The 25,670-nt window shown below is 37.9% G+C and overlaps 3 protein-coding genes and 1 pseudogene across 3 annotated transcripts; all 4 read right to left on the bottom strand.

The window, feature by feature from the left end:
- Positions 1-1,546: 1,546 nt before the first annotated feature.
- LOC149000532 (sugar transport protein 10-like) lies at positions 1,547-6,226 on the bottom strand. The gene is made up of 5 exons (XM_089139179.1): positions 6,148-6,226; positions 5,697-6,022; positions 4,537-5,587; positions 1,735-1,835; positions 1,547-1,630 (listed from the first exon to the last, which is right to left on the bottom strand). Exons 1-5 carry the CDS (start codon positions 6,224-6,226, stop codon positions 1,547-1,549), a joined length of 1,641 nt encoding a protein of 546 aa, XP_088995305.1.
- A 5,780-nt stretch (positions 6,227-12,006) lies between these two features.
- On the bottom strand, positions 12,007-13,757 carry LOC149000531 (sugar transport protein 10 pseudogene; annotated as a pseudogene).
- A 3,976-nt stretch (positions 13,758-17,733) lies between these two features.
- LOC149000530 (sugar transport protein 10-like) lies at positions 17,734-20,981 on the bottom strand. The gene is made up of 5 exons (XM_089139178.1): positions 20,895-20,981; positions 20,621-20,734; positions 19,397-19,484; positions 18,925-19,247; positions 17,734-18,822 (listed from the first exon to the last, which is right to left on the bottom strand). Exons 1-5 carry the CDS (start codon positions 20,979-20,981, stop codon positions 17,734-17,736), a joined length of 1,701 nt encoding a protein of 566 aa, XP_088995304.1.
- Positions 20,982-22,714: 1,733 nt separating this feature from the next.
- On the bottom strand, positions 22,715-24,600 carry LOC149000529 (sugar transport protein 10-like). The gene is made up of 3 exons (XM_089139719.1): positions 24,468-24,600; positions 24,023-24,348; positions 22,715-23,803 (listed from the first exon to the last, which is right to left on the bottom strand). Exons 1-3 carry the CDS (start codon positions 24,598-24,600, stop codon positions 22,715-22,717), a joined length of 1,548 nt encoding a protein of 515 aa, XP_088995845.1.
- Positions 24,601-25,670: the final 1,070 nt, after the last annotated feature.

Genomic DNA, 25,670 nt, shown 5'->3' with positions numbered 1-25,670 from the left:
TTTTCTTCTAGATTCTTCTCTAGTTCTTGCTTCTTGAAATTCTTGAATTGCCATGGCTTCAGTTAAAACGAACACCAGGAAATCACAATTTGAAACAGAGAGAGAGCAAGTTAAAACACACAAAGATTTAATGTGGTTCACACACCAATGTGGTGTGGTATGCCCACAAGCGAAGAGGAAGAGCTTTTCACCATGTAGAAGAAAGAAATGGTGGAGATCTTAAAACTAATCGCCAAGAATGGCATTACAAGAGCTCTCACCCAAATCCTACACTGAAAATCCCCATATCTCTCAAATGTCTCGTAGACGAACATAAAATACTCTTATATATATAGACTCCAATCAGGTAAGATAGTTGATCCATCGGGGTCACCCACTAAAATATGCTGGTGCTGGTCCACCTTTGAAGTCAGGTAGAAGAATTTGGGTCACAACATAACAACTGCTCCTGTTACTCTCTCCATTATTCCTTCTCTTCTCTCAAACTGACTGTGGCGAACAACCTTTCGTGGAAGACTTTGTTCATCCCTCTACTTTGCGGTCATGATCTCTTAAGATGGTTGATTTCGTCTCTCATGGACTAAATACTTCCGCAATTCATCAGTGCTTGAAATAGCCACAGAGCTTGGCAAACTTTGGTATGCAAAACTAATAACTCGATCTATGATGAAGATCTTGTGCTTGATGCTTTGAGAGGTTTAGGAGATGATTACAGGGATTTACAACTTCTATTTGCATTGGATCTACACCATTTACTTTCTTGGAGTTTCTGGTCTTCTTCTAAGCCATGAGCTCTATTTGTGGATATTTTCTTCAATGGTGACTGACCTGCAGTTTCTAAAAATGTGGCTGTTCGTTATCTTGATAATTCCTCCATTGATTGGTCTACTCATTCTAATTCCCTTGTGAACACTAATCATCGTCAGCCACAGAAATCTACTCTTGGTTACTTCAATGGTCGTCGTGGCAACCATGGTGGTCGATACAATAACTGAGGCTTTAATCCGTCTTGGAGATAGAACTCTTTGCGTGCACTAGCTTTCGATTCCTCTAATGTTGCTCCTTCCTTTAACAATAGTCCTCCTTCTTCTTGTCAAATTTGTCATCAAGCAAGTCACCTTCCTCCCCAATGTCCAAATGATTTAATCACTCATACCTTGGTAATTTTGCTACCTCTAGTTTTCATTCTTCACTTTCTTGATTACTCTTGATATGGGTTCTAACAATCATCTTACCATAGATATCTCAAACTTAGCTATCTTTGATCCTTAAAATGGATCTGATTTTGTTGTGTTGGGAATGGCCAAGGCCGTCCTTACATTTCTCACCCAGGTTCTATATTTGTAAATTCATTTGGTCATTCTTTTGTTCTTCGATATGTTCTATGTGTTCCTTCCATTCATTGTAATATGATTTCCATTTCCAATTTTATACAGATAATGATGTGTACTTTCAATTTATTGTTCCACTTTCTTCATGAATGATTCTTTGATGCATCAGACACTTTATCAAGGTGATAGTGATTGTTGTTTGTTTGCCATTCACTTTATAGGCTCAATGGATGATCCACACTGTTACATGGCCTGTGTTGCACAACAACCCCGCCATCCATCTCATCCAAGACACAATTCTAACATTTCAAGAATGTGGAATAACATAGAATGATGATATACTCTTTATAACAAAAGAAAAATCAAGAAATATCTTTTTTTTTTTTTTTTTGGTAAAGATAACTTCATTCAACAGCACAGGAAAGGAAGGCATCAGCATTACAAATGTCCGATAGCCAAGAGGTGGAAAGAGGCCAGCTGATCTTCCTTGTAGAGGCTGCCTTCCTACCAAAGAGTGTGCTAAATGATTACACTCCCTGAGACTAAAAGAGAAAGAACAAGATAAGAATTAAGAAAATAAGTGAGTAACATCCTCCACAATAGGTTTCAAACTAACAAGGCTAAGGAAGAGGTTGTGCAGCCAATGAACAACCTCCTGGCAATCACTCTCTACAACAATACAATTAATTCCTTCATCAACAGTTGCAAAAAGCCCTTCTCAAATACACATAGCACCTCTCCTTCAAACATAGAACTGGAATTTGATTGGATTGAAATGGCAAGAGTGGGTGTGTCTTTGAGAAGTACAAAACCCAAACCTCCTTTCTCCCTCTTGTAGCAATGTCTGTGTCGAGCTTATAAACTCCCCTAGGAGGTGTTGTCCATTTCAAGTTTGTTCTCTCCAATGGTAATAGAGGATTATCAATAGTAGTTGAGATCTGAAAAGCTTAAAATCTACTGTATCATCATTTACAAAATAAACAATTTCATTCTTTTGCCATTCATTGCTTTAGAGAGGAAAAATGCTCTTTTTCTGTGATTCTTATAATGGCTCTCCCATACAACCCAGGAGTCGCATTTCTAAAAGATATTGGAATAGTAATTAATATACAAAAAATTAAGCTTGAAATTCATAATCCACCACTGGCTCCACTAATTTCTTAATTTCTTTTCACTAAGAAATTTCTCCTAGTAGTATAATAGATCAAATACACCGGATATTCTTTTTGTCAAGAGTTCAATTCTCTTTTGGCAGGGGCAAAGCCCTGTATATATTTGGACTAAAAAAAAGAAGAAAAACGTACTAGTAGTCTTAACAAACTTAAATATTCCTATTCTTTACATGGCCTGTTTGGTTACATGAATCCATAGATTTCAAATCTCTAGATTCACAAATGGGAGATTTATATCTTTTTGGTTGTTTGATACTCTGGATTCATGAAATTTAGGGATTCACCTTTTTACACTAAAAACGTGAAATTTGTAAATTTATGGGTATGAACCCACTATAAAAGCGGTAAACATTTGAACCATGACTCCATAGATATTTTTTCAAGATGAATCTACAGATTTCATTCCAAAGATTCAGGCTAACCATACAGTTAATTTTATGAATCATGACTCCACAAATTTGAAATTTATAGATTTGAAATCTCTAGATTTTAAAATGTTTAGACTCAAGTAACCAAACAAGCCCTTAAAAATATCCTCTACATTAAATAATATACTACTTCATTAATTTTTGTTAGATGGTCTCATGGCTTTTGGCTTATTAACCTAGCCATTCCGCAATTAAATAAATCTTAAATATAAGACATTACAAGAAGGATTAACAATATATATTTTTTTTTTTTGAAAATTGAGGTTCATTCGAGCTAACTTGTGCGTACCTTGATTATCAACATTATTTATTACTCATCCAAAGTGTACTTTTTTCCCCCTTGTTAGCTAAAATTATCCTTTGTATTATAAAAAGAAAATAAAATAGCCAAAACCCACCCAGAGCTACGGATTTTTATTTGCGGCAGCAGCTGCCTGCTGCTGCCAATGGCTTGGATTAGACCACATCAGCAAAACTCAATCGGACGGCTGTAAATTAAAGAGAGGGAGTATATATGTAAATACAAAAAGTTACTTTTACATGTAAAGTATTTAAATTTTTTAAATTTACAAAATCATATCCCTGCTTCTGACGAATCCCCAAATTCCCAACGTTTCTTCATCTTCTCAAAAGTGTCCGAAGATGCAACACTATGATGCCCAGAGGAACCATCGTCTTCACCATCATCGCAGGCCGTACTATGGTTCCTCCATCAACGTCAATGGCCAGTTCACCGACGAAGATCAAACCCTTTTTTACGTCTCTGAAAGAACCGGCTCACCTATAATCTACCTCAACCGTGGAGAAAATCCCAAAGCAGAGCAACTCTCTACTGTTTTCGAAAGGCTCTTTCATGTGTCTGCTCATGATCCGGCTGATAAACCTTTCAATTTCAATGGCTGGTCCGCCGTTTACATGACTCAACTCGCTGACCGGAAAATCGTTCGGTTAACTCCGAAGGAGCAGTTGATTATAGCCCAGCGATTTCTCCATTGGGGAAGTTCATCGTTGTAGCTTCCTACAGTTTTCGGCGCTGGAAGGGAGAATTTCACGAACTCAGACACTGATGTCGTCGTCTTCCCACATCCGATCCAGAAAAACTTACCCAAGCAGAACCCAGCAAAACCTAGATGACAAAGTAAAAACGTTGCAATAGGGAAATGTTGGTTCGGACACTTGAGAGAACTTGAAGGAAGGCATTTTTGATAAGATGAAGAAAGTTGGGAATTTGGGAATTCGTCGGTTAGAGGCAGGAAAAGAGGAAGGATGTGATTTTGTAAATTTAAAAAATTTAAATACTTTAAATGTAAAAATAACTTTTGTATTTACATATATATATTCTATCTCTTTAATTTACAGCCATCCGATTAATGTTTGCTGATGTGGCCTAATCCAAACCATTGGCAGCCGCAAATAAAAATCCCCCAGAGACCCAGTTAATCAACTAAACTGATCCAACTCAACCCAAAAGAAAGAAAAAAAAAAAAAGCTAAAGCTAAATTATCAATTTCTTTTGGGTAAAAGCTACGCTTATTTGTTCTTCTTCCAAGTTCCAAGTTTATTTATTCAGGCAGCTAGAGCTTCCAGCTGAGAGTTGGAAATTGCCAATGATAGCTTCATCATGGATATACTTCCCCCAATACCAGTGTTTCTTCCATACCCTACTCATTTCTTCGATAGGGACGTTCTTCGTTTCCGGAAAGAAGAAATAGATGAAGATTGTCATGACAACCTCCCATGCAGCAAAGAAGAAGAAGACACCAAACTTCATATAACAGAGCATGGTAAGGAAATTTTGAGATATGATAAAGGAGAATAACATGCTCACAGACACACAGGTGGCTTGACCAGCTGATCGGACCTCAAGTGGGAAGATCTCACTGGCAACCAACATTGTCAAAGGACCCCATGACCAAGCAAATCCAGCCATATAAATGCCAATCAAGATGGCCAACAGATTAGTATATTCCTTTAACAAGGTTCTATCTCCATTGGTCCCAAATATCATTCCAACGATCACTCCTAGTAAAATCTGGCAGATGATCATTTGAACGCCACCTACGAGGAACAAGAACCTTCGGCCACACTTATCAACAGAAACGACGGCAACCAAATTCGCGACTACATTAACAACACCGTAGCTGACAGCATTCAGGAACATGGCACCGACACCCATGCCCAAAGTTTTGAAGAGAACTGGTGCATAGAAGACGAGAAAGATACCTGTGAGTTGCTGGAAACTGGGAATCATAATAACCATGACGAGGTAAGGCCTGTATCTTCGCCGAAAGATGCTTTTCCATGGATTCTCAACCCTCTCTGTTTCCTCAGTTGCTTCCATAAGGTCTATAAACTCCTCATCAACATCAGTGGTACCACGTAATTTGGCCAACATTACTTTGGCCTCCTCTACGTGGCCTCTTAAGAGTAGAGAGTTTGGGGTATCAGGCAACACAAGCGCGCCTGCGGTCATTATCATTGCTGGAACTGCTGCACAACCGAAAGCCCATCTCCACCCATTTGATTTCATCTGGGCTGCGCGATAATTCACAAACTGAGCAACCAGAACACCAATTGTGATGGCCACACTGAACCCTGTGTTGAGTGCACCTCTTAGTCTCGCAGGTGCTATTTCCGATAGATACACAGGCACAGACTGCAATTCAATCATATCCATCACGTATAAAACATCTTGAACGAACATGTTTAATTGTTACCATTTCAGGAAATTAACTAACGACGACGATCATCATGTACATGTATACCTGAGTTGCAAAACCGACTCCTACGCCAATTAGTATGCGACCAATGATGAGCATTAAAATATTCTGGGCGACAGAATTGAAGATGGAGCCTGCAAGATATACAGACCCTCCTATCAACATTGATACCTTGCGGCCAGACGTTCTGGTTACTGCCGATGCGATAATAGAAGCTACCAGTGCAAAAAGATAAACTGAGGATTCGTAGGTGATCAGTAATTGACTATTGAATTTGCAGTACTCCTCGTCTTCGACAGTTACATCATCATTCCTCACGTACGTTGAAGGGAAGAACTTGTCAAGGAATTCATTCATGGAAGCCACTCCCCCTGAACCAGTTTTCAAGCAAATCCAAATAAAAATGTTCAAATCAGTAATGAATAATAACCCTAAATTACACAAACTAATGATTAGTATGTTCAATGAAGCCCAAGAATTCTGATAAACGAACAACCTGTAACCCCAAGATCATATCCGAAGAGAAGACCACCACTGGCTCCCACGATACAGGTGACCAAGACAAAGACTGTCATCCCACGATACTGGTGTCATAGCTTCTTAACCGCACCAGTGTGGATTCTTCTTATACCGTTTCCTTGTGTGTTCGTTCTCTCTTCCTTGAAAATCCAAAGCAAGTCTGTTGCTGTCGAAACCAAGTGTGAGCTGTTTTCTAATCTTCTCTATTTTTAGTGGGTCTTTCTGTTTCAAACAGTATTTTTAGTGGGTCTTTCTATTTCAAACAGTATCTTGGGGTTACAGGTTGTTCAATATTGTCCAAGTCCTGTAGCATCATCTCTAATTACTATATCCAAAGCAGAATGTTATTTAGTTTTACATTCAAAATTTACCAAAGCATCATACATGGCGTATCTAGTGTACAAATCTCCCATGCTCAATAAGGTTTCTGAAAAGTCAGATGTACATAGCCTTGCTCCTGTTTCCAAAGAGGGTTCTTCCACTAGTGTGTCTTCAATTAAACCACTAAGTTTCCAATTGTAACTGTAGAATTGTCCTCATCTCATCTCATCTTATGAAAGTGACTAAACTACAAGTGCACTCATCTCTTACAAGCTTCAACCATCGAGTGGAGTGTGTCGTACAACTGATCTGGAACCAAACTTGAAGAAAAGAAAAAAAAATCAGTAGAACCTATGGTGAAATGATATATATAGTTGGTATCATTTACAAAATAAACAATTTCTTTTGCCATACATTGCTTTAGAGAGGAAAATGCTCTCTTTCTGTGATTCTTATAATGGCTCTCCCATACAACCCAGGAGTCGCATTTCTAAAAGATATTGGAATAGTAATTAATATACAAAAAATTAAGCTTGAAATTCATAATCCACCACTGGCTCCACTGATTTCTTAATTTCTTTTCACTAAGAAATTTCTCCTAGTAATATAATGGATCAAATACACCCGATATTTTTTTTGTCAAGAGTTCAATTCTCCTTAGGCAGGGGCAAAGCCCTGTATATATTTGGACTAAGAAAAATAAGAAGAAAACGTACTACTAGTCTTAACAAACTTAAATATTCCTATTCTTTCAAGATATCCTCTACATTAAATTAAATAATATACTACTTAATTAATTTATGTTACATGGTCTTATGGCTTTTGGTGCTTATCAATCTTTGTAGAATGATGAGCACATTTATGTATGAAATCTTAAGGCATAAAACATGCATTTTACACACTTTTAGTAGAGTTACCTTGGATTTTATGTTGTTTTTGCAAATTTTATGATTATTTAGGACTGAAACGAATATTTGGAGTTTTGGGTATGAAACATGCAATTTTACATGTCAAGAGGTCCCTTCAAATTCTCAAGTTGGGAAATGGGCTTGATTAGGAGCATGATGGGCTAGAGATGCTGTCACATCCCACCCGCCGATCTCGGTTACTTGCCCTACAACCCGTGGGAGCGAACCGTCACAAGATCCACCATCAATAATAATAAATGCAAATAATAGATAATCATGAGCAAGCATAAGTGCAATAATTAATAGAAAGATTACAAGAGTCCAAATACTCTAATAAAATAAAGGAAATAATCAATGATCAAAAGAATAATGAGTTCAGCGGAAGCAATTCAAAAAGACTGAATAAGTTTCTTTCCGGTTTCTTTTCTTTTTTTAAACTAAAAACTGGTCTTCTAATTTAGCAAGGAAAGGGGTTCTCCAGTTCTTTTTCATATGATCGGAAAAATGCCTGGCAAATTGTCTCCTCCGTTCATCAATGGGTGCTATAAGCGTACTCCATGCATTCGCAGGAGCTCCCACACAAGCTATCTCCATCTCCCATTGACGGTACCATATTTTCTTCATACGAGAGGAGTCTTCCATATGAAATAATTCCAACTTCCGACGTTAGGCCACCATCTGTGCAGCTTATATATAATACATACAAGAAAATGAATGAGTTCTGACGAACTCAGTAAGGATAACATAATTCTCATCCATATGTCAATACAATCACCAATGCATATATGATATGTATAATATTTAGAAGTATGAATGCTACTAGGATCTAACTATGCAAGTCTCTAACAGTTGACATGCTTTAAGATATACACTAGCCCTCCTCTGGGTAGGTCTAGTCACTCTGATCCCTCACGGACTGGATACCTCTGTTGGGATCCTGGGTAAAGGGGTAAGTCCACATTTGGCTTACAAACCATAGCTGAGGTTTAAGTCAACACTTTCTTACCACGACCATTGGCATGAGTACTGGCGCATGTCGGGGTTTTTAATCCAATGCAAGTCATAATGGTAACACACTACATGAAGTCCATATACTTCCCTTATGGCACCAACCAATTCGGTTCCGTATTCTTCGCAACCTAGGAATGAGAACCCTCACGGACTGGCTACCGCTATTGGACCCCACTCCCTAACCCTATGGTCATCCACATATTGTTGGGGGCAGAAAGCTCTCATGACTCCTCTAGACACTTGGTCCGCTCATTGGATGTCCATGAGCCCAACCCTAACAATATGCAATCTTACCATTGCATGAACAACAGTAGACCACTGAATCTTCGCATGGATTAGTTACCGCTGTAGGATGAATCAAAGTCACGTCACCATCGTCACGGGTCATCCGGCTTCAATTCCCCTACCGAAAGGGTAGTAGTATGTGGGGTACCTAGCCATGCAACTCTAGAATTTTCCTAGGTATGTCATCCAGTAGTTATGCTAGTGCTGGATGCATCAGTGAGCATGTGTCCCATACCATAGCCCTTTGATAACTCAAGCCAATATATCCCAATGGAATACCCTTTCCATCAGAACCACAAACCATCAATCATCATACCATAGCCATAATTGATACAATTTATACAAAAACATTACAAACAACAAGTATACAATAAGATTAACATGCTTTATACAGTTACAACAAGATATACAATTAAAGAATAGTAACAAAAGACACTGATCTAGCATGTTCAAGTCATTGTATAAGGATAAGAGTGTATATCCTTACCTGAAAATAATTAGAAGCTCTTTAAAATGTAATCCACAAGTAATTATAAGACTTTTAGTAGAAACAAATAACACCTATAAACATGGCTACAAGATCATATAAGTCAAATGAGTCAAACAGACCAATAGCCAAAAGCCACATTCTTACTGTGACCCAGCCGTTCGCTTGGCTCAAGCGACCACCTTGAGCAACCGCCCAAAAAATAGTAAGTTTCAAATTTGAAACTCAGGCTTTTGATCATTCGATTTCAATCCGGTTTTGGGATGATCTTAATCCGAATTTTGAACTAAACACTTCTATAATCAAGGGGTAAAACGAAACCTTAAAATCAATTCAGATCTATCACCCAAAATTCTCCCCTTGATTAGATCTATCCTTTAAACAAATGCAGAGATTCGTTTTCAGACAGGATCCCATCAAGGACATTGGAAAGAGAACTACAATTAACCAATTGGGTTACCACTAACAACATGGTGATGGGTTAACACCAATCAGAAGCTAAAGGAAGAGAAAGGGTGAAAGAAGATCCAATTACCTAAACCAGAATCACCAAATATGAAAGGGAAAATCTCCAAATCTCAGTCCACGCTCTGCTCACCTTTCATAGTGTCTCCACTACCTCCTAACCACAAAAAAAAGCAATCCCGAATATAATATTCGTTAATTGGGCGAAGATTGCTATTTATAGAGGTGGGGGCAAATTAGGGTAAAACCCTGCAACCAGGACCAGGCGGTTGCTTGGGGCAGTCGCTTGGTTCAATCAACCGCCTCAAGCAACCGCCCTCTAGTATATTACTATACAATGGTGCTTTGTTCAAGGGGTTGAAACCCAAACACAACCTAACCCTAATCAACTCATGGGGGAGGTCTTACTTACATTTCGGACATCTCCAGACACCACTTGCCTTGATCTAGAGATCCAACTTCAAGCAAGTAGGTTCATCATCAAGAGAATCCAGATCCATGGGTTCTAGATATGGATCATAGACTTTTATCCGAACATTCTACAAATTAATCCGACTAGACCTTCGGGTTCTTGGACCTGCAATACGGATCTCGGATTAGAAATACGAGGGTTGTTACAGATTATGGGCCAACTCTAGAATATCTTATAAAATTAGATTATGATTTTTATTTTGTTTTTCTTTATTGTTTGTGAAAAAAAAAATATGGGGTCCACAAGTAGTCAAATATTAGAATTTTCTATTTTTTTCTAGAAGATTTCATTTTTTTATTTTATTTGTTTTTCTAATTAGTTTTTTTTCTCTCTCCCCACTTTCTATTTCTTTCCACTATTTTATTTTATTCTTTTTTCTTAATTAACCCAAAATCATTTTTCCAAATTTTTTTTCTTTCCTTCTCTCCACCTCTCCACGTGAACTTCAGCATAATTTTTTTTTCTTTTCTGCACTCTCTCTCTCTAGTTAGATTTTCTTACGAATTTGGTCTTTCTTTATTTGTTTATTTTCTTTTTCTTTTCTATTTTACTCCTTTTTATTTATTATTATTTTATTTATTTCCTTGTTTGTAAATCATTCTCCTTCTCCTATAAATATTGCCTCCCATATTAGATCTAGGACACTTTATTTTCTCTTTAGTTTATTTTAGTCTTGCATTTTCTATTCTTTTTAGCTTGTTTTAGGTTTTCTCCAATTCTTTAATTACTTTGTGGGTTCTAATTATAGATTGAATGTTTAGGTTTTAATGTTTTTCAAGAAGTATTGAAGTTGTGTAATTTATTTTATGCAAGTGTATTTCTTTTATTTTTATCAATGCAATTTCAAGTTTGAGGATTCATTTTCTCTCTAGGTCTAGCAATTGTTATTCTAGATCTGGTTGTTAGGGTTGGTTGAGATTTGAATTGTTTGTTCAAGTTTTTTGTTTGAGATCTAAATATGCAAGTAAGTAATATTCTTCAATAATATTCGCCCCCCCTCCATTCCCGCTTCTATCTACCCCTCCATATTTTTAATTTAAAATTTATTTTCAGCATTTATTTATTGTTCTCTCTTCCCCTGGGTCATTAATCAGAGATGCCTACAGTCGTGCCTTTCTTTGGTTAAGGTTTTCATTTCCCTTTTATTGCTTTGATTATTTCCTTTATGCATTTTTTTTCTTCTAATCTCCTTGCCCCCGATCGGTGTGGACTGTAAGTTACGGCAAATGGTCCACGGTCAAAGTCATTATAATTATACTCCCCATCCCTTAATCCAGAGTTGACACTCGGATCACTTCCCTTTTATTTTTATTGTTCGCATTCTTTTCCTGTCTTTTATTTATGCCTTGGTTATGTTTGCTTTATTTTTCATCTCACTTCGATAGTATTAGATGTATGAATTAAGATCGCTTTAATTTAATTAATTAGTTAAAATCTTTGAATCATTACATTCTCGCATTACCATTAAGATGTTAAATTCTAAGTGGCATATATCCCTTAGATCGATTCGTTAGCTATACGATACTGTGCGATTGCGATTATTTTATTTTGCAAACATAGAACCTAGTCATTCCACACCTAAACAAATTTTAAATATAAGGCATTACATGAAAGATTAGCAACAGTATTTACTGCTCATCCAAAGGCTACTTTTTATTTATTTTTTACTTGTTCTAAAGTTACCCTTTGTATTTAAAAATAGCCAAAACTCACCCAGAGACCCAGGTAATCAACAAAACTGATCCAACCCTTACCCAAAAAAAAAAAAAATTCTTTTGGATAAAGCTAACTTGTCTCCAAACTATAAACGAAAAAAAGAAAGAAAAAAAAAAAAAGAAGGATAACCCAGGATCTAACGCTTATTCGTTCATCTTCTTCCAAGTTTATTTATTTAGGAGAGGCTCCAACTGAGAGTTGGAAATTGCCAATGATAGCTCCATCATGGATATACTTCCCCCAGTACCAGTGTTGCTTCCATACCCTACTCATTTCTTCGATAGGTACGTTCTTGGTCTCCGGAAAGAGAAAATAGATGAAGACTGTCATGATAACTTCCCATGCAGCAAAGAAGAAGAAGAGACCAAACTTCATATGACAGAGCATGGTTGGGAAATTTTGAGATATGATAAAGGAGAATAACATGGTCACAGACACACAGGTTGCTTGACCAGCTGATCGGACCTCAAGTGGGAAGATCTCACTGGCAACCAACATTGTCAAAGGACCCCATGACCAAGCAAATCCAGCCATAAAAATGCCAATCAAGATGGCCAACACATTACTATAATCCTTTGACAAGGTTCTACCTCCATTGGTCCCAAATACCTTTCCAACGATCACTCCTAGTAAAATCTGGCAGATGATCATTTGAACGCCACCTTCAAGGAACAAGAACCTTCGGCCACACTTATCAACAGAAACGACGGCAACCAAATTCGCAACTACATTAACAACACCGAAGCTTGCAGCATTCAGGAGCATGGCACCGACGCCCAGGCCCAAAGTTTTGAAGAGAACTGGTGCATAGAAGACGAGAAAGACACCTGTGAGTTGCTGGAAACTGGGAATCATAATAACCATGACGAGGTAAGGCCTGTATCTTCGCCGAAAGATGCTTTTCCATGGATTCTCAACCTTCTCAGTTTCCTCAGTTGCTTCCATAAGGTCTATAAACTCCTCATCAACATCAGTGGTACCACGTAATTTGGCCAACATTACTTTGGCCTCCTCTACGTGGCCTCTTAGGAGTAGAGAGTTTGGGGTATCAGGCAACACAAGCGCGCCTGCGGTCATTATCATTGCTGGAACTGCTGCACAACCGAAAGCCCATCTCCACCCATTTGATTTCATCTGGACTGCGCGGTAATTCACAAACTGACCAACCAGAACACCAATTGTGATGGCCACACTGAACCCTGCGTTGAGTGCACCTCTTAGTCTCGCAGGTGCTATTTCCGATAGATACACAGGCACAGACTGCAATTCAATCATATACATCACGTATAAAACATCTTGAACGAACATGTTTCATTGTTACCATTTCAGGAAATTAATTAACGACGACGATCATCATGTACATGTATACCTGAGTTGCAAAACCGACTCCTACGCCAATTAGTATGCGACCAATGATGAGCATTAAAATATTCTGGGCGACAGAATTGAAGATGGAGCCTGCAAGATATACAGACCCTCCTATCAACATTGATACCTTGCGGCCAGACGTTCTTGTTACTACCGATGCGATAATAGAAGCTACCATTGCAAAAAGATAAACTGAGGATTCGTAGGTGATCAGTAATTGACTATTGAATTTGCAGTATTCCCCGTCTTTGACAGTTACATCATTCCTCACGTACGTTGAAGGGAAGAACTTGTCAAGGAATTCATTCATGGAAGCCATTCCCCCTGAACCAGTTTTCAAGCAAATCCAAATAAAAATGTTCAAATCAGTAATGAATAATAACCCTAAATTACACAAACTTGCAGTGAATATTAATTTTAAAAACTAATGATTAGTATGTTCAATGAAGCCCAAGAATTCTGATAAACGAAAAACCTGTAATCCCAAGATCATATCCGAAGAGAAGACCACCACTGGCTCCCACGATACAGGTGACCAAGACAAAGACTGTCATCCCACGAACTGGTGTCCTAGCTTCTTAACCGCACCAGTGTGGATTCTTCTTATACCGTTTCCTTGTGTATTCGTTCTCTCTTCCTTGAAAATCCAAAACAAGTCTGTTGCTGTCGAAACCAAGTGTGAGCTGTTTTCTAATCTTCTCTATTTTTAGTGGGTCTTTCTGTTTCAAACAGTATTTTTAGTGGGTCTTTCTATTTCAAACAGTATCTTGGGATTACAGGTTGTTTAATATTGTCCAAGTCCTGTAGCATCATCTCTAATTACTATATCCAAAGCAGAATGTTATTTAGTTTTACATTCAAAATTTACCAAAGCATCATACATGGCGTACCTAGTGTACAAATCTCCCATGCTCAATAAGGTTTCTGAAAAGTCAGATGTACATAGCCTTGCTCCTGTTTCCAAAGAGGGTTCTTCCACTAGTGTGTCTTCACTTAAACCACTAATTTTCCAATTGTAACTGTAGAATTGTCCTCATCTCATCTCATCTTATGAAAGTGACGAAGCTACAATTGCACTCATCTCTTACAAGCTTCAACTATCGAGTGAAGTGTGTCGTACAACAGATCTGGAATCAAACTTGAAGAAAAGAAAAAAAATCAGTAGAACCTATGGTGAAATGATATATAATAAACAATTTCTTTTGCCATACATTGCTTTAGAGGAGAAAATGCTCTCTTTCTGTGATTCTTATAATGGCTCTCCCATACAACCCAGGAGTCGCATTTCTAAAAGATATTGGAATAGTAATTAATATACAAAAAAATTAAGCTTGAAATTCATTATCCACACTGGCTCCACTAATTTCTTTTCACTAAGAAATTTCTCCTAGTAATATAATAGATCAAATACACCGGATATTCTTTTTGTCAAGAGTTCAATTCTCCTTAGGCAGGGGCAAACCCCTGTATATATTTGGACTTAAAAAAAAGAAGAAAACGTACTCCTAGTCTTAACAAACTTAAATATTCCTATTCTTTCAAGATATCCTCTACATTAAATAATATACTACTTAATTAATTTATGTTACATGGTCTCATGGCTTTTGGTGCTTATCAATCTTTGTAAAATGATGAGCACATTTATATATGAAATCTTAAGGCATAAAACATGCATTTTACACACTTTGAGTAGATCTACCTTGGGTTTTATGTTGTTTTTGCAGATTTTATGATTATTTAGGACTGAAACGAATATTTGGAGTTTTGGGTATGAAACATGCAATTTTACACGTCAAGAGGTCCCTTCAAATTCTCAAGTTCGGAAATGGGCTTGATTAGGAGCATGATGGGCTAGAGATACTGTCACACCCCACCCGCCGATCTCGGTTACCCGCCCTTACAACCCGTGGGAGCGAACCGTCACAAGATCCACCATCGATTAATAATAAATGCAAATAATAGATAATCATGAGCAAACATAAGTGCAATAATTAATAGAAAGATTACAGGAGTCCAAATACTCTAATAAAATAAAGGAAAGAATCAATGATCAAAAGAATAATGAGTTCAGCGGAAGCAATTCAAAAAGACTAAATAAGTTTCTTTCCGGTTTTTTTTTTTTTTTTTTCTTCTTTCTCTTAACTAAAAACTGGTCTTCTAATTTAGCAAGGAAAGGGGTTTTCCAGTTCTTTTCCATATGATCGGCAAAATGTCTGGCAACCTGTCTCCACCGTCCATTAATGGGTGCTATAAGCGCACTTCATGCATGCGCAGGAGCTCCCACACAAGCTATCTCTATCTCCCATTGACGATACCACATTTTCTTCATACGAGAGGAGTCTTCCATATGAAACCATTCCAACTTCCGACGTTGGGCCACCATCTGTGCAGCTTATATATAATACATACAAGAAAATGAAGGAGTTCTGACGAACTCAATAAGGATAACATAATTCTCATCCATATGTCAATACAATCAGCAATGCATATATGATATGTATGATATGTAGAAGTATGAATGCTACTAGGATCTAACTATGCAAGTCTCTTACAGTTGACATGCTTTAAGATATACATTAGCCCTCCTCTAGGTAGGTCTAGTCACTTTGATCCCTCACGGACTGGATACCTCTGTTGGGATCCTGGGTAAAGGGGTAAGTCCACACTTGGCTCACAAACCATAGCTGAGGTTTAAGTCAACACTTTCTTACCACGACCATTGGCATGAGTATTGGCGAATGTCGGGGTTTCTAATCCAATGCAAGTCATAATGGTAACACACTACATGAAGTCCATATACTTCCCTTATGGCACCAACCAACTTGGTTCCGTATCCTTCGCAACCTAGGAATGAGAACCCTCACGGACTGGCTACCGCTATTGGACCCCACTCCCTAACCCTATGGTCATCCACATATTGTTGGGGCAGAAAGCTCTCATGACTCCTCCCGACAACCGGTCCGCTCATTGGATGTCCATAAGCCCAACCCTAACATATGCACTCTTACCATTGCATGAACAACAGTGGACCATTGAATCTCCGCATGTATTAGTTACCGCTGTAGGATGAATCAATCACGTTACCATCGTCACGGGTCATTCGGCTTCAATTCCCTCTCTCTCTAGTTAGAGTTTCTAATGAATTTGGTCTTTCTTTATTTGTTTATTTTCTTTTTCTTTACTATTGTACTTTTATTTATTTATTATTATTTTATTTTATTTATTTCCTTGTTTGTAAATCATTCTCCTTCTCCTATAAATATTACCTCCCATCTTAGATCTAGGACACTTTATTTTCTCTTTAGTTTATTTTAGTCTTGCATTTTCTATTCTCTTTAGCTTGTTTTAGGTTTTCTCCAGTTCTTTAATTACTTTGTGGGTTCTAATTCTAGATTGAATGTTTAGGTTTTAATGTTTTTCAAGAAAGATTGAAGTTGTGTAATTTATTTTATGCAAGTGTATTTCTTTTATTTTTATCAATGCAATTTCAAGTTCAAGTTCATGTTTGATGTCGTTTTCTCTCTGGGTCTAGCAACTGCAGATCTAGAACTGGTTGTTAGGGTTGGTTGAGATTCGAATTGTTTGTTCAAGTTTTTTGTTTGAGATCTAAAAATGCAAGTAAGTAACATTCTTCAATAATATTCGCTCCCCCCTCCATTCCCGCTTCTATCTACCCCCTCCATATTCTTAATTTAAAATTTATTTTCAACATTTATTTATTGTTCTCCCTTCCCCTGAGTCATTGATCAGAGATGCCTACAGTCATGCCTTTCTTTGGTTAATGTTTTTATTTTCCTTTTATTGCTTTGATTATTTCCTTTATGCATTTTTTTTTTTCTAATCTCCTTGCCCCTGATCGATATGGACTGTAAGTTACGGCAAAGGGTCCACGGTCCAAGTCATTATAATTATACTCCCCTTCCCTCAATCCAGAGTTGACACTCGGATCACTTCCCTTTTATTTTTATTGTTCGCATTCTTTTCCTGTCTTTTATTTATGCCTTGGTTATGTTTGTTTTATTTTTCATCTCAATTTGATTGTTATAGATGTATGGATTAAGATCGCTTTAATTTAATTAATTAGCTAAAATCTTTGAATCATTAAACTCGCATTACCATTAAGATGTTAAATTCTAAGTGGCATATTGCCTTGAGATCGATCGGTTAGCTATACGATATTGTTGATTGCGATTATTTTATTTTGTAATAATCGAACCTAGTCATTCCGCACCTAAACAAAATTTAAAATAAGGCATTACATGAAGGATTAGCAACATTATTTACTGCTCATCCAAAGGCTACTTTTTTTTTTTTTTTTTTTTACTTGTTCGCTAAAGTTATCCTTTGTATTTAAAAATAGTCAGAACTCACCCAGAGACCCAGTTAATCAACAAAACTGATCCAACCCATACCCAAAAGAAGAAAAATTCTTTTGGATAAAGCTAACTTGTCTCCAAACCATAAAAGATTAAAAGAAAGAAAAAGGATAACCCAGGATCTAACGCTTATTTGTTCTTCTTCCAAATTTATTTATTTAGGAGAGGCTCCAACTGGGAGTTGGAAATTGCCAATGATAGCTTCATCATGGATATACTTCCCCCAGTACCAGTGTTGCTTCCATACCATACTCATTTCTTCGATAGGTACGTTCTTGGTCTCCGGAAAAAGAGAATAGATGAAGACTGTCATGATAACTTCCCATGCAGCAAAGAAGAAGAAGAGACCAAACTTCATTTGACAGAGCATGCTAAGGAAATTTTGAGATATGAAAAAGGAGAATAACATGCTCACAGATACACAGGTTGCTTGACCAGCTGATCGGACCTCAAGTGGGAAGATCTCACTGGCAACCAACAATGTCAAAGGACCCCATGACCAAGAAAATCCAGCCATATAAAGGCCAATTAAGATGTCCAACAGATTACTATAACCCTTTGACAAGGTTCCCTCTCCATTGATCCCAAACATCATTCCAACGATCATCCCTATTAAAATCTGGCAGACGATCATCTGAACGCCACCTTCAAGGAACAAGAACCGTCGGCCACACTTATCAACAGAAACGATGGCGACCAAATTCGCAACTACATTAACAACACCGTAGCTGAAACCATTCACGAGCATGGTATTGACACCCAGGCCCCAAGTTTGGAAGAGAACTGGTACATAGAAGACGAGAAAGATACCTGTGAGTTGCTGGAAAATGGGAATCATAATAGCCATGACGAGGTAAGGCCTGTATCTTCGCCGAAAGATGTTTTTCCATGGGTTCTCAACCCTCTCTGTTTCCTCAGTTGCTTCCATAAGGTCTATAAACTCCTCATCAACATCAGTGGTACCACGTAATTTGGCCAACATTACTTTGGCCTCCTCTACGTGGCCTCTTAGGAGTAGAGAGTTTGGGGTATCAGGCAACACAAGCGCGCCTGCGGTCATTATCATTGCTGGAACTGCTGCACAACCGAAAGCCCATCTCCACCCATTTGATTTCATCTGAGCTGTGCGGTAATTCACAAACTGAGCAACCAGAACACCAATTGTGATGGCCACACTGAACCCTGTGTTGAGTGCTCCTCGTAGTTTCGCCGGTGCTATTTCCGATAGATACACAGGCACAGACTGCAATTCAATCATATCCATCACGTATAAAACATCTTGAACGAACATGTTTAATTGTTACCATTTCAGGAAATTAATTAACGAAGACGATCATGCGTATACCTGATTTGCAAAACCGACTCCTACGCCAATTAGTATGCGACCCATGATGAGCATTACCATATTCTGGGCGAGAGAATTGAAGATGGAGCCTGCAAGATATACAGACCCTCCTATCAACATTGATATCTTGCGGCCAGCCGTTCTGGTTACTGCCGATGCGATGATAGAAGCTACAAGTGCAAAAAGATAAACTGAGGATATGTAGGTGGTCAGTAATTTATTATCGAATTTGCAATAATCCTTGTCTTTGACAATTACAGCATTCCTCATGTGCACTGAAGGGAAGAACTCGTCAAGGAATTCACTCACGAAAGCCAATCCCCCTGAACCAGTTCAAGCAAATCCAAATAAATATGTTCAAATCAGTAATGAATAATAACCCTAAATTACACAAACTTGCTGTGAATATTAATTTTTCAAACCAATGATTAGTATGTTCAATGAAGCCCAAGAATTCTAATAAACGAACAACCTGTAGTCCCAAGATCATATCCGAAGAGAAGGCCACCACTGGCTCCCACGATACAGGTGACCAAGACAAAGACTGTCATCCCACGATACTGGTGACCAAGACAAAGACTGTCATCCCACGATACTGGTGTACTTCTTAACCGCACCAGTGTGAATTCTTCTTATACCATTTCCTTGTGTGTTCTCTCTTCCTTGAAAATCCAAAACAAGTCTGTTGCTGTCGAAACCAAGTGTGAGCTGTTTTCTGATCTTCTCTATTTTTAGTAGGTCTTTTTGTTTCAAACAGTATTCTTTAGTGTACAATATTAACTGAAACTATAATTAAGTCATTTCTTTTTTTTAAATCTTGGAGCGATCTGGTAGAAGGTTTTGGTTGGGCTCACAGTTCGGAAATTAAAACTAATTATTGAGGATAAGGATTCAATCTAGTAATTGTATACAGTAGTTACTGTTCTTGTACTAGCTACTGATTCCTCTAATGTTGCTCTTTCCTTTCACAATGACCTTCGCATTACTTGTCAAATTTGTCGTCAAGCAGATCACCTTGCTTCCCTGTCCCCAAGGATTCAATCACTCCTGTCTTGAGAGTTTGCTACCTCTATTTTTTCATTCTTCATTTTCTAATTTTCGGTTCCTTTCTTTGGTTACTTGATACTGGTTCTAACAATCATCTTTGTGAAGATTTTTGAAACCTAGTTATCTTTGAACTTTATAATGGATCTGATTCTTCTGTTGTTGGGAATGGGTAAGGTCTTTACATTTCTCATTGTGGTTCTGCATCTGTAAATTCATCTGGTCATTCTATGGTTCTTCAAAATTAATGTTCTGTGTGTTTATTCCATTAATTAATTTGCTTTCGATTTCCAAATTTTGCACTGATGATAATAATGTCTACTTGTAATTTACAACTTCACTTCCTTCGTGAAGGATTTTTGGACGCATCAGATACTTCGGTCAAGGCCAGAGTGATCGTGGTTTGTTTGCCATTCGGTTCACTCCACCCACTGTGTTCGCCCTCACTATTCCTTCACCTTCAATTTCTTTCACTACAAATTCTAGCACTAGTTTATCTCATTTTGATTGTGTCACGCTGCCATTTACTAGGGCCAGTTAGGGCCTTTGTCACCTAAAACCCTTCATGGCAGATATCACCTTCATCTCCACCTCGGAAACAACAAAGGCAGGGATCACAATGCAGTAGCGAAAACATTTATAATGAACTTACATTGTGCAAGATCGTTATGAGACCTAGGTATACACCAGAACCAAAAGTATTTACAATAAGCAAAATATCAGACACAAAACTCCTACTTAACCAATCTATAGATAATGAATGTCCCTGTAATGCTAAGATATAGCAGTAAAGCAATTAGAATTTAGTTGGATTGATGATACCCCAACAGAGCGAGCCAAAAGTAGACCATCCCGAATTGCCTCTAATTCCGTCTGAAGTGATGATTGGGCTGAATTGAATTTACATTATGCAGCCACAAATGTACCATTTGCATCTCAAAGAAGGCAACCTCTACCACCCAGCTGTGATTTTGGTTCCCAAGAAGCATCCACCAAAATCTGTAAAAGATCATCTCTATCCATACTATCCAAACTAGAAGTACCTTATTCATCTAAAGAAGCATCTCCCAGAATATGGAGCTGAATTTCTGCAATCAAAGATTGATACATAAGTAAAGTATGGATAGTGGATGGGTGCTCGGTTTTATAGAGGGTAGCATTCACTGTTTTCCAAATACACCAAGCTAAAGCACTCCACATTTGGTTAATCACATGAAGATTTGTCAAGCTATTTCCAAGATGGCAGGAGATAAAACAAACCAATCATATAAAGAAGATCCTAAAAATTGTGATGTATCCAAACGAAGAGGCAACAACCTCCAACAATCCTTAGCTCATGATCACACAAGAAAAGAGTATGGCCGATTGATTCCAAACCATGATCACAAAGAAGACACAGAGGGATTTGGGAAACACCTTATGAAACATAGAGTTACCAATTTGCACTGCTTCATGTGAAGAATGCCAAAGAAAATGTTTAATCTTTGGGAGGGTGTTAATGTGCCAAATCCTATTCCAACAAGAAGATAGAGTAGAAGATGATGCAATGTTACCCTGGGAGTCCACCATAGTCAAGCACAAGTAATAGGCCAATTTAACAGTGAAATTTCCATTTTTAGTCTTATGCCAAATCCAAGAATCACAGGTAGAGGGAGATAGATCAGGTAACAAAGGTTATAGCTGCCACATCAAGAGGAGTAAAAAGGGAGTACAATATAGGGGTATTCCATTGTAAGCCATCCCAATTTATAAGCTCATTAACCAGTCGTGGACCCAAAATAAGAGGGGGGCTACTAACGAACTTACAAGGAAGTGAGTGTAACCATGGGTCCTTGTAAATGTTAATGCCTAACCCATTACCCACAAGTCTAGCTAGCCCTAGTTTAAGAATATCATTTTGTTACTTTATTAAATTACTTTTATTAAATGTTTTTGGGGGTATTTTAGTAAATTACTTTATTAAATGTTTTTGGGGGTATTTTAGTCCTTGGACATTTAAAATTTAAATTACACTAGGAGTCTCAGATGGTGTCACCTTTGGATCAGATTTAATTTTTTCCATGAAATAAGGGACTCAACAAAATTTTAGCCTTCACTAAAGAGACTAAATGACCCCCACATAAAATTTTCTTATTGTTTCCAAAACCATTAAATTGTCCTCATCTCATCTTATAGATGAAAATATAATTGTGCTCTCTTACCAGCTTCAACTATTGAGTAGAGTGACTGTACAACAGATCTAAAGCCAAACTTGAAAAAAACAGAAAGAAGCTAGTAGAACCTAAGGTGGTGTGACATGGTATACTTGGCTCCTCCCATACAACCAAAATCGCATTTCGCATTTCGCATTTCGCATTCCTATATATATTGTAACATGGTATACAAGAAATATTAGAACAGAAATTAATATGCAAATTTACGTTTGAAGTTTATTGTCCACCATTGGCTCCATTAACTTCTTTTCAGCAAGAAATTGTTTACAGCAGGGCTCAGTTCGCAGTTGGCCTCGTAATAGTATGATAGATCGAATACACCTGTTATTCCTTTTGTCAAAGAGTTTAAAATTTTAATTTAACTCGATCGAGGTAGGGGCAAAGTCCCATATAATCCTTTTCCTTAAAGATATCCTTTGCATTATATGAATACAACTTCATTGGTTCATGTTGTTTGATCTCATGGTTTTGGCATATTCAATCATCAAAAGAGAAAACCAGGCTTATGTTGTTCTTCTTCCAAGTTTATTTATTCAGGCAGTCTTTCCAGCTGAGAGTGGGACATCGCCGATGATAGCGTCATTAGGAATATACTTACACCAGAACCAGTGTTGCTTCCATACCCTATTCATCTCTTCGATAGGTATGTTCTTCGTTTCCGGAAGGAGGAAATAGATGAAGACTGTCATGACAATCTCCCATCCGGCAAAGAAGAAGAAGAGACCATACTTCATGTGACAAAGCATGGATAGGAAAACCTGAGCTATCACAAATGTGAAGAACATGTTCACGGCTACATTGATGGCTTGACCTGCTGATCTAACCTCAAGTGGGAAGATCTCACTAGGAACCAGCCATCCCAAAGGACCCCATGACCAAGCAAATGCAGCCACATAACTGCAAATTAAGATTAGCACCAGATTAGCATATCCCTTTGACAATGCTCCTTCTCCATTGATCCCAAATTTCACTCCGATGATTGCCCCTACCAAGATCTGGCAGACGATCATCTGAATGCCACCTTCAAGGAACAACAACCTTCGACCATACTTATCCACAGAAAAGATGGAGACCAATGTCGCAATCACATTAACAAGACCAGAAATGACTGCAGACATGAGCGCGGCATTGTCACCGAAGCCTAAAGTCTTGAAGAGAACTGGTGCGTAGAACATGATGACATTGATACCAGTGAGTTGCTGAAAGAAGGGAATCATAATAGCCATGACGAGGTGAGGCCTGTATCTTGGCTGAATGATGTTTCTCCATGGATGCTCAACCCTGTTTGATTGCTCACTTGCTTCCGTAATGTCTCGGAACTCCTCATCAACATCAGTGGTACCACGCACCCTCTCCAACATTGATTTGGCCTTCTCTGCGTGGCCTCTTTCGAGTAGAGAGTTTGGGGTATAAGGCAATAAAAGTGACCCGGCAGTCATTATCACTGCTGGAACTGCTGCAATAGCCAAAGACCATCTCCACCCATTTGATTTCATCTGGGCTGTTGCGTAATTCACAAGCTGAGCAACCAAAATACCAATTGTAATGGCCAATTGGAATCCCATGTTCAGTGCTCCTCTTAGTTTTGCCGGTGCCATTTCCGATAGGTACACAGGGACAGACTGCAATTTGACCCATCACACCAATCAGTTACATCTTTCTGGTGCCATTCCTGATAGGGTGGGGACTATTACATATACCACAGGAAGGGAGAGTCTAATCCGTGACCTCTTCACTAAGCTGTTCTGGTCATTACTGACAGAACAACGACCCTTAGGAAGCCCGGAACCCATGTTTCTCACAATTACACCTATTAGGAAATTAAAGACGATCATGTATACCTGATTTGCAAAACCAACTCCGATTCCAAGTAGTATGCGACCGATGATGAGCATTGCAACATTCATGGCGAGACCATTGACGATGGAGCCTGCAAGAAACACAGACCCTCCTATCAACATTGATATCTTCCGGCCAGCCATTCTGGTTATTGCCGATGCAACGAAGGAAGCTACCAGTGCAGCAAGATAAAGTGAAGATGTGAAGCTGGTCAGTAATTGACTGTCGAATTTGCAATACTGGTCTTCTTTGGTAGTTCCATGATTCATCTTCTCGTACACAGAAGGGAAGAACTTCTCAAGGAATTCATTCATGGAAGTCACTCCCCCTGAACCATATTAAATAAATCCAAGTAAAAATGACAAAAACAATAATGAATAACAAACATATAAGGCACAAACTTGCTGTGATTATTAATTTTTTAAATGAATGATTGACGTGTTCAACCTGAAACCCCAAGATCATAACCGAAAATAAGACCACCGGTGGCTCCCACAAAACAGGTGACGAACACAAACACTGTCATCCCACCATTATACTTCTTAACCGGACCAGTCGATACAACAGCTCCTCCTGCCATCTTGTTACAAACCAGTCAAACTTTTGGCCTCTCACCTTCGAAGATGTTTCTGGGTATGGATTGAGCTCTGAGCTGAGCTCAAAGATCTCTTTGAGATGTTTGATCACTATACACACTTCTTATACCATTTCCTTCTGTTCTGTCTTCCTTCAAAATCCAAAATAAGTCTGTTTTTGTAGAAACCAAGTGCGAGGCTGTTTTCTGATCATCTCTATTTTTAGTAGGTCTTTCTGTTTCAAACAGTATATTTTCGTGTATATATTAAGTAAAATTATAAGTCATTTTATTTTGGAGTCTGGTAGAAAAGGTTTTGGTTGAGCTTCCCTGTCAGGATATTAAAACTAACAAAAAATAACATTAAAGGTGTGATGAGCTGCTACAGTTAATGGTCATTAAAAGCTATTGGTGACAATGAAAGATGCTGTCTTGCAATGACATACGGACAGCATGATAGAGTAGGGGTATGCGAGGGCATTAGTGGTGTTGTGTAAGATAGTGTGTTGCAATTTAGATTATCAAATGTCTATAGGCCGTATTTATAGTTATATATTGAGAAAATGCTACTCTGAGTACAAAAATAAATACAACAAGAAGTAAGTTTTAATAGAAAAGCTGAAAATAAAAATATAATGAAAATAAGAGCTTTAAAGAGGAGTTCTATTCTAATTAAGAAATCTAAGTTTTTTTTTTTTAAATTTTTTTTTTATATATTATTTTTGAATTGAGGTTTGCTTGAGCCAACTTACTTGCATCTTCACTACAACCTCACGGGCAGTCTTTTTACATATAATTTAAATGTGAGTCCGGACTTCATCTCTGGACTGGATAGGATTTGAACTATTGACCTCATAGTTATGAGGCATTGATCTTACCAACTTTTATGACTCAATAAGATTCCATGAATTTGGAGTTAGTTTCCCCTTCACTCATGGTTTCAAGATTTTTTCCATATCTATTTTTTTTTTAGTGAAAATAAATCTCTTTATTGTTTTGCATCTCTCTCTTGTTTTTGTTATGTCAAAAGTGGTGGAAATTTTGTCTTTATATTTTATGTATCAAGTTCATTCTAT

The sequence above is a fragment of the Hakea prostrata genome, chromosome 11, assembly GCF_041222555.1.
Source record: "Hakea prostrata isolate BN-2017 chromosome 11, UWA_Hpros_2, whole genome shotgun sequence".
NCBI classification, from domain to species: Eukaryota; Viridiplantae; Streptophyta; class Magnoliopsida; order Proteales; family Proteaceae; genus Hakea; species Hakea prostrata.
The sequence above is the reverse complement of the archived record's forward strand: the minus strand, read 5'-3'. Positions and strand labels throughout refer to the sequence as shown.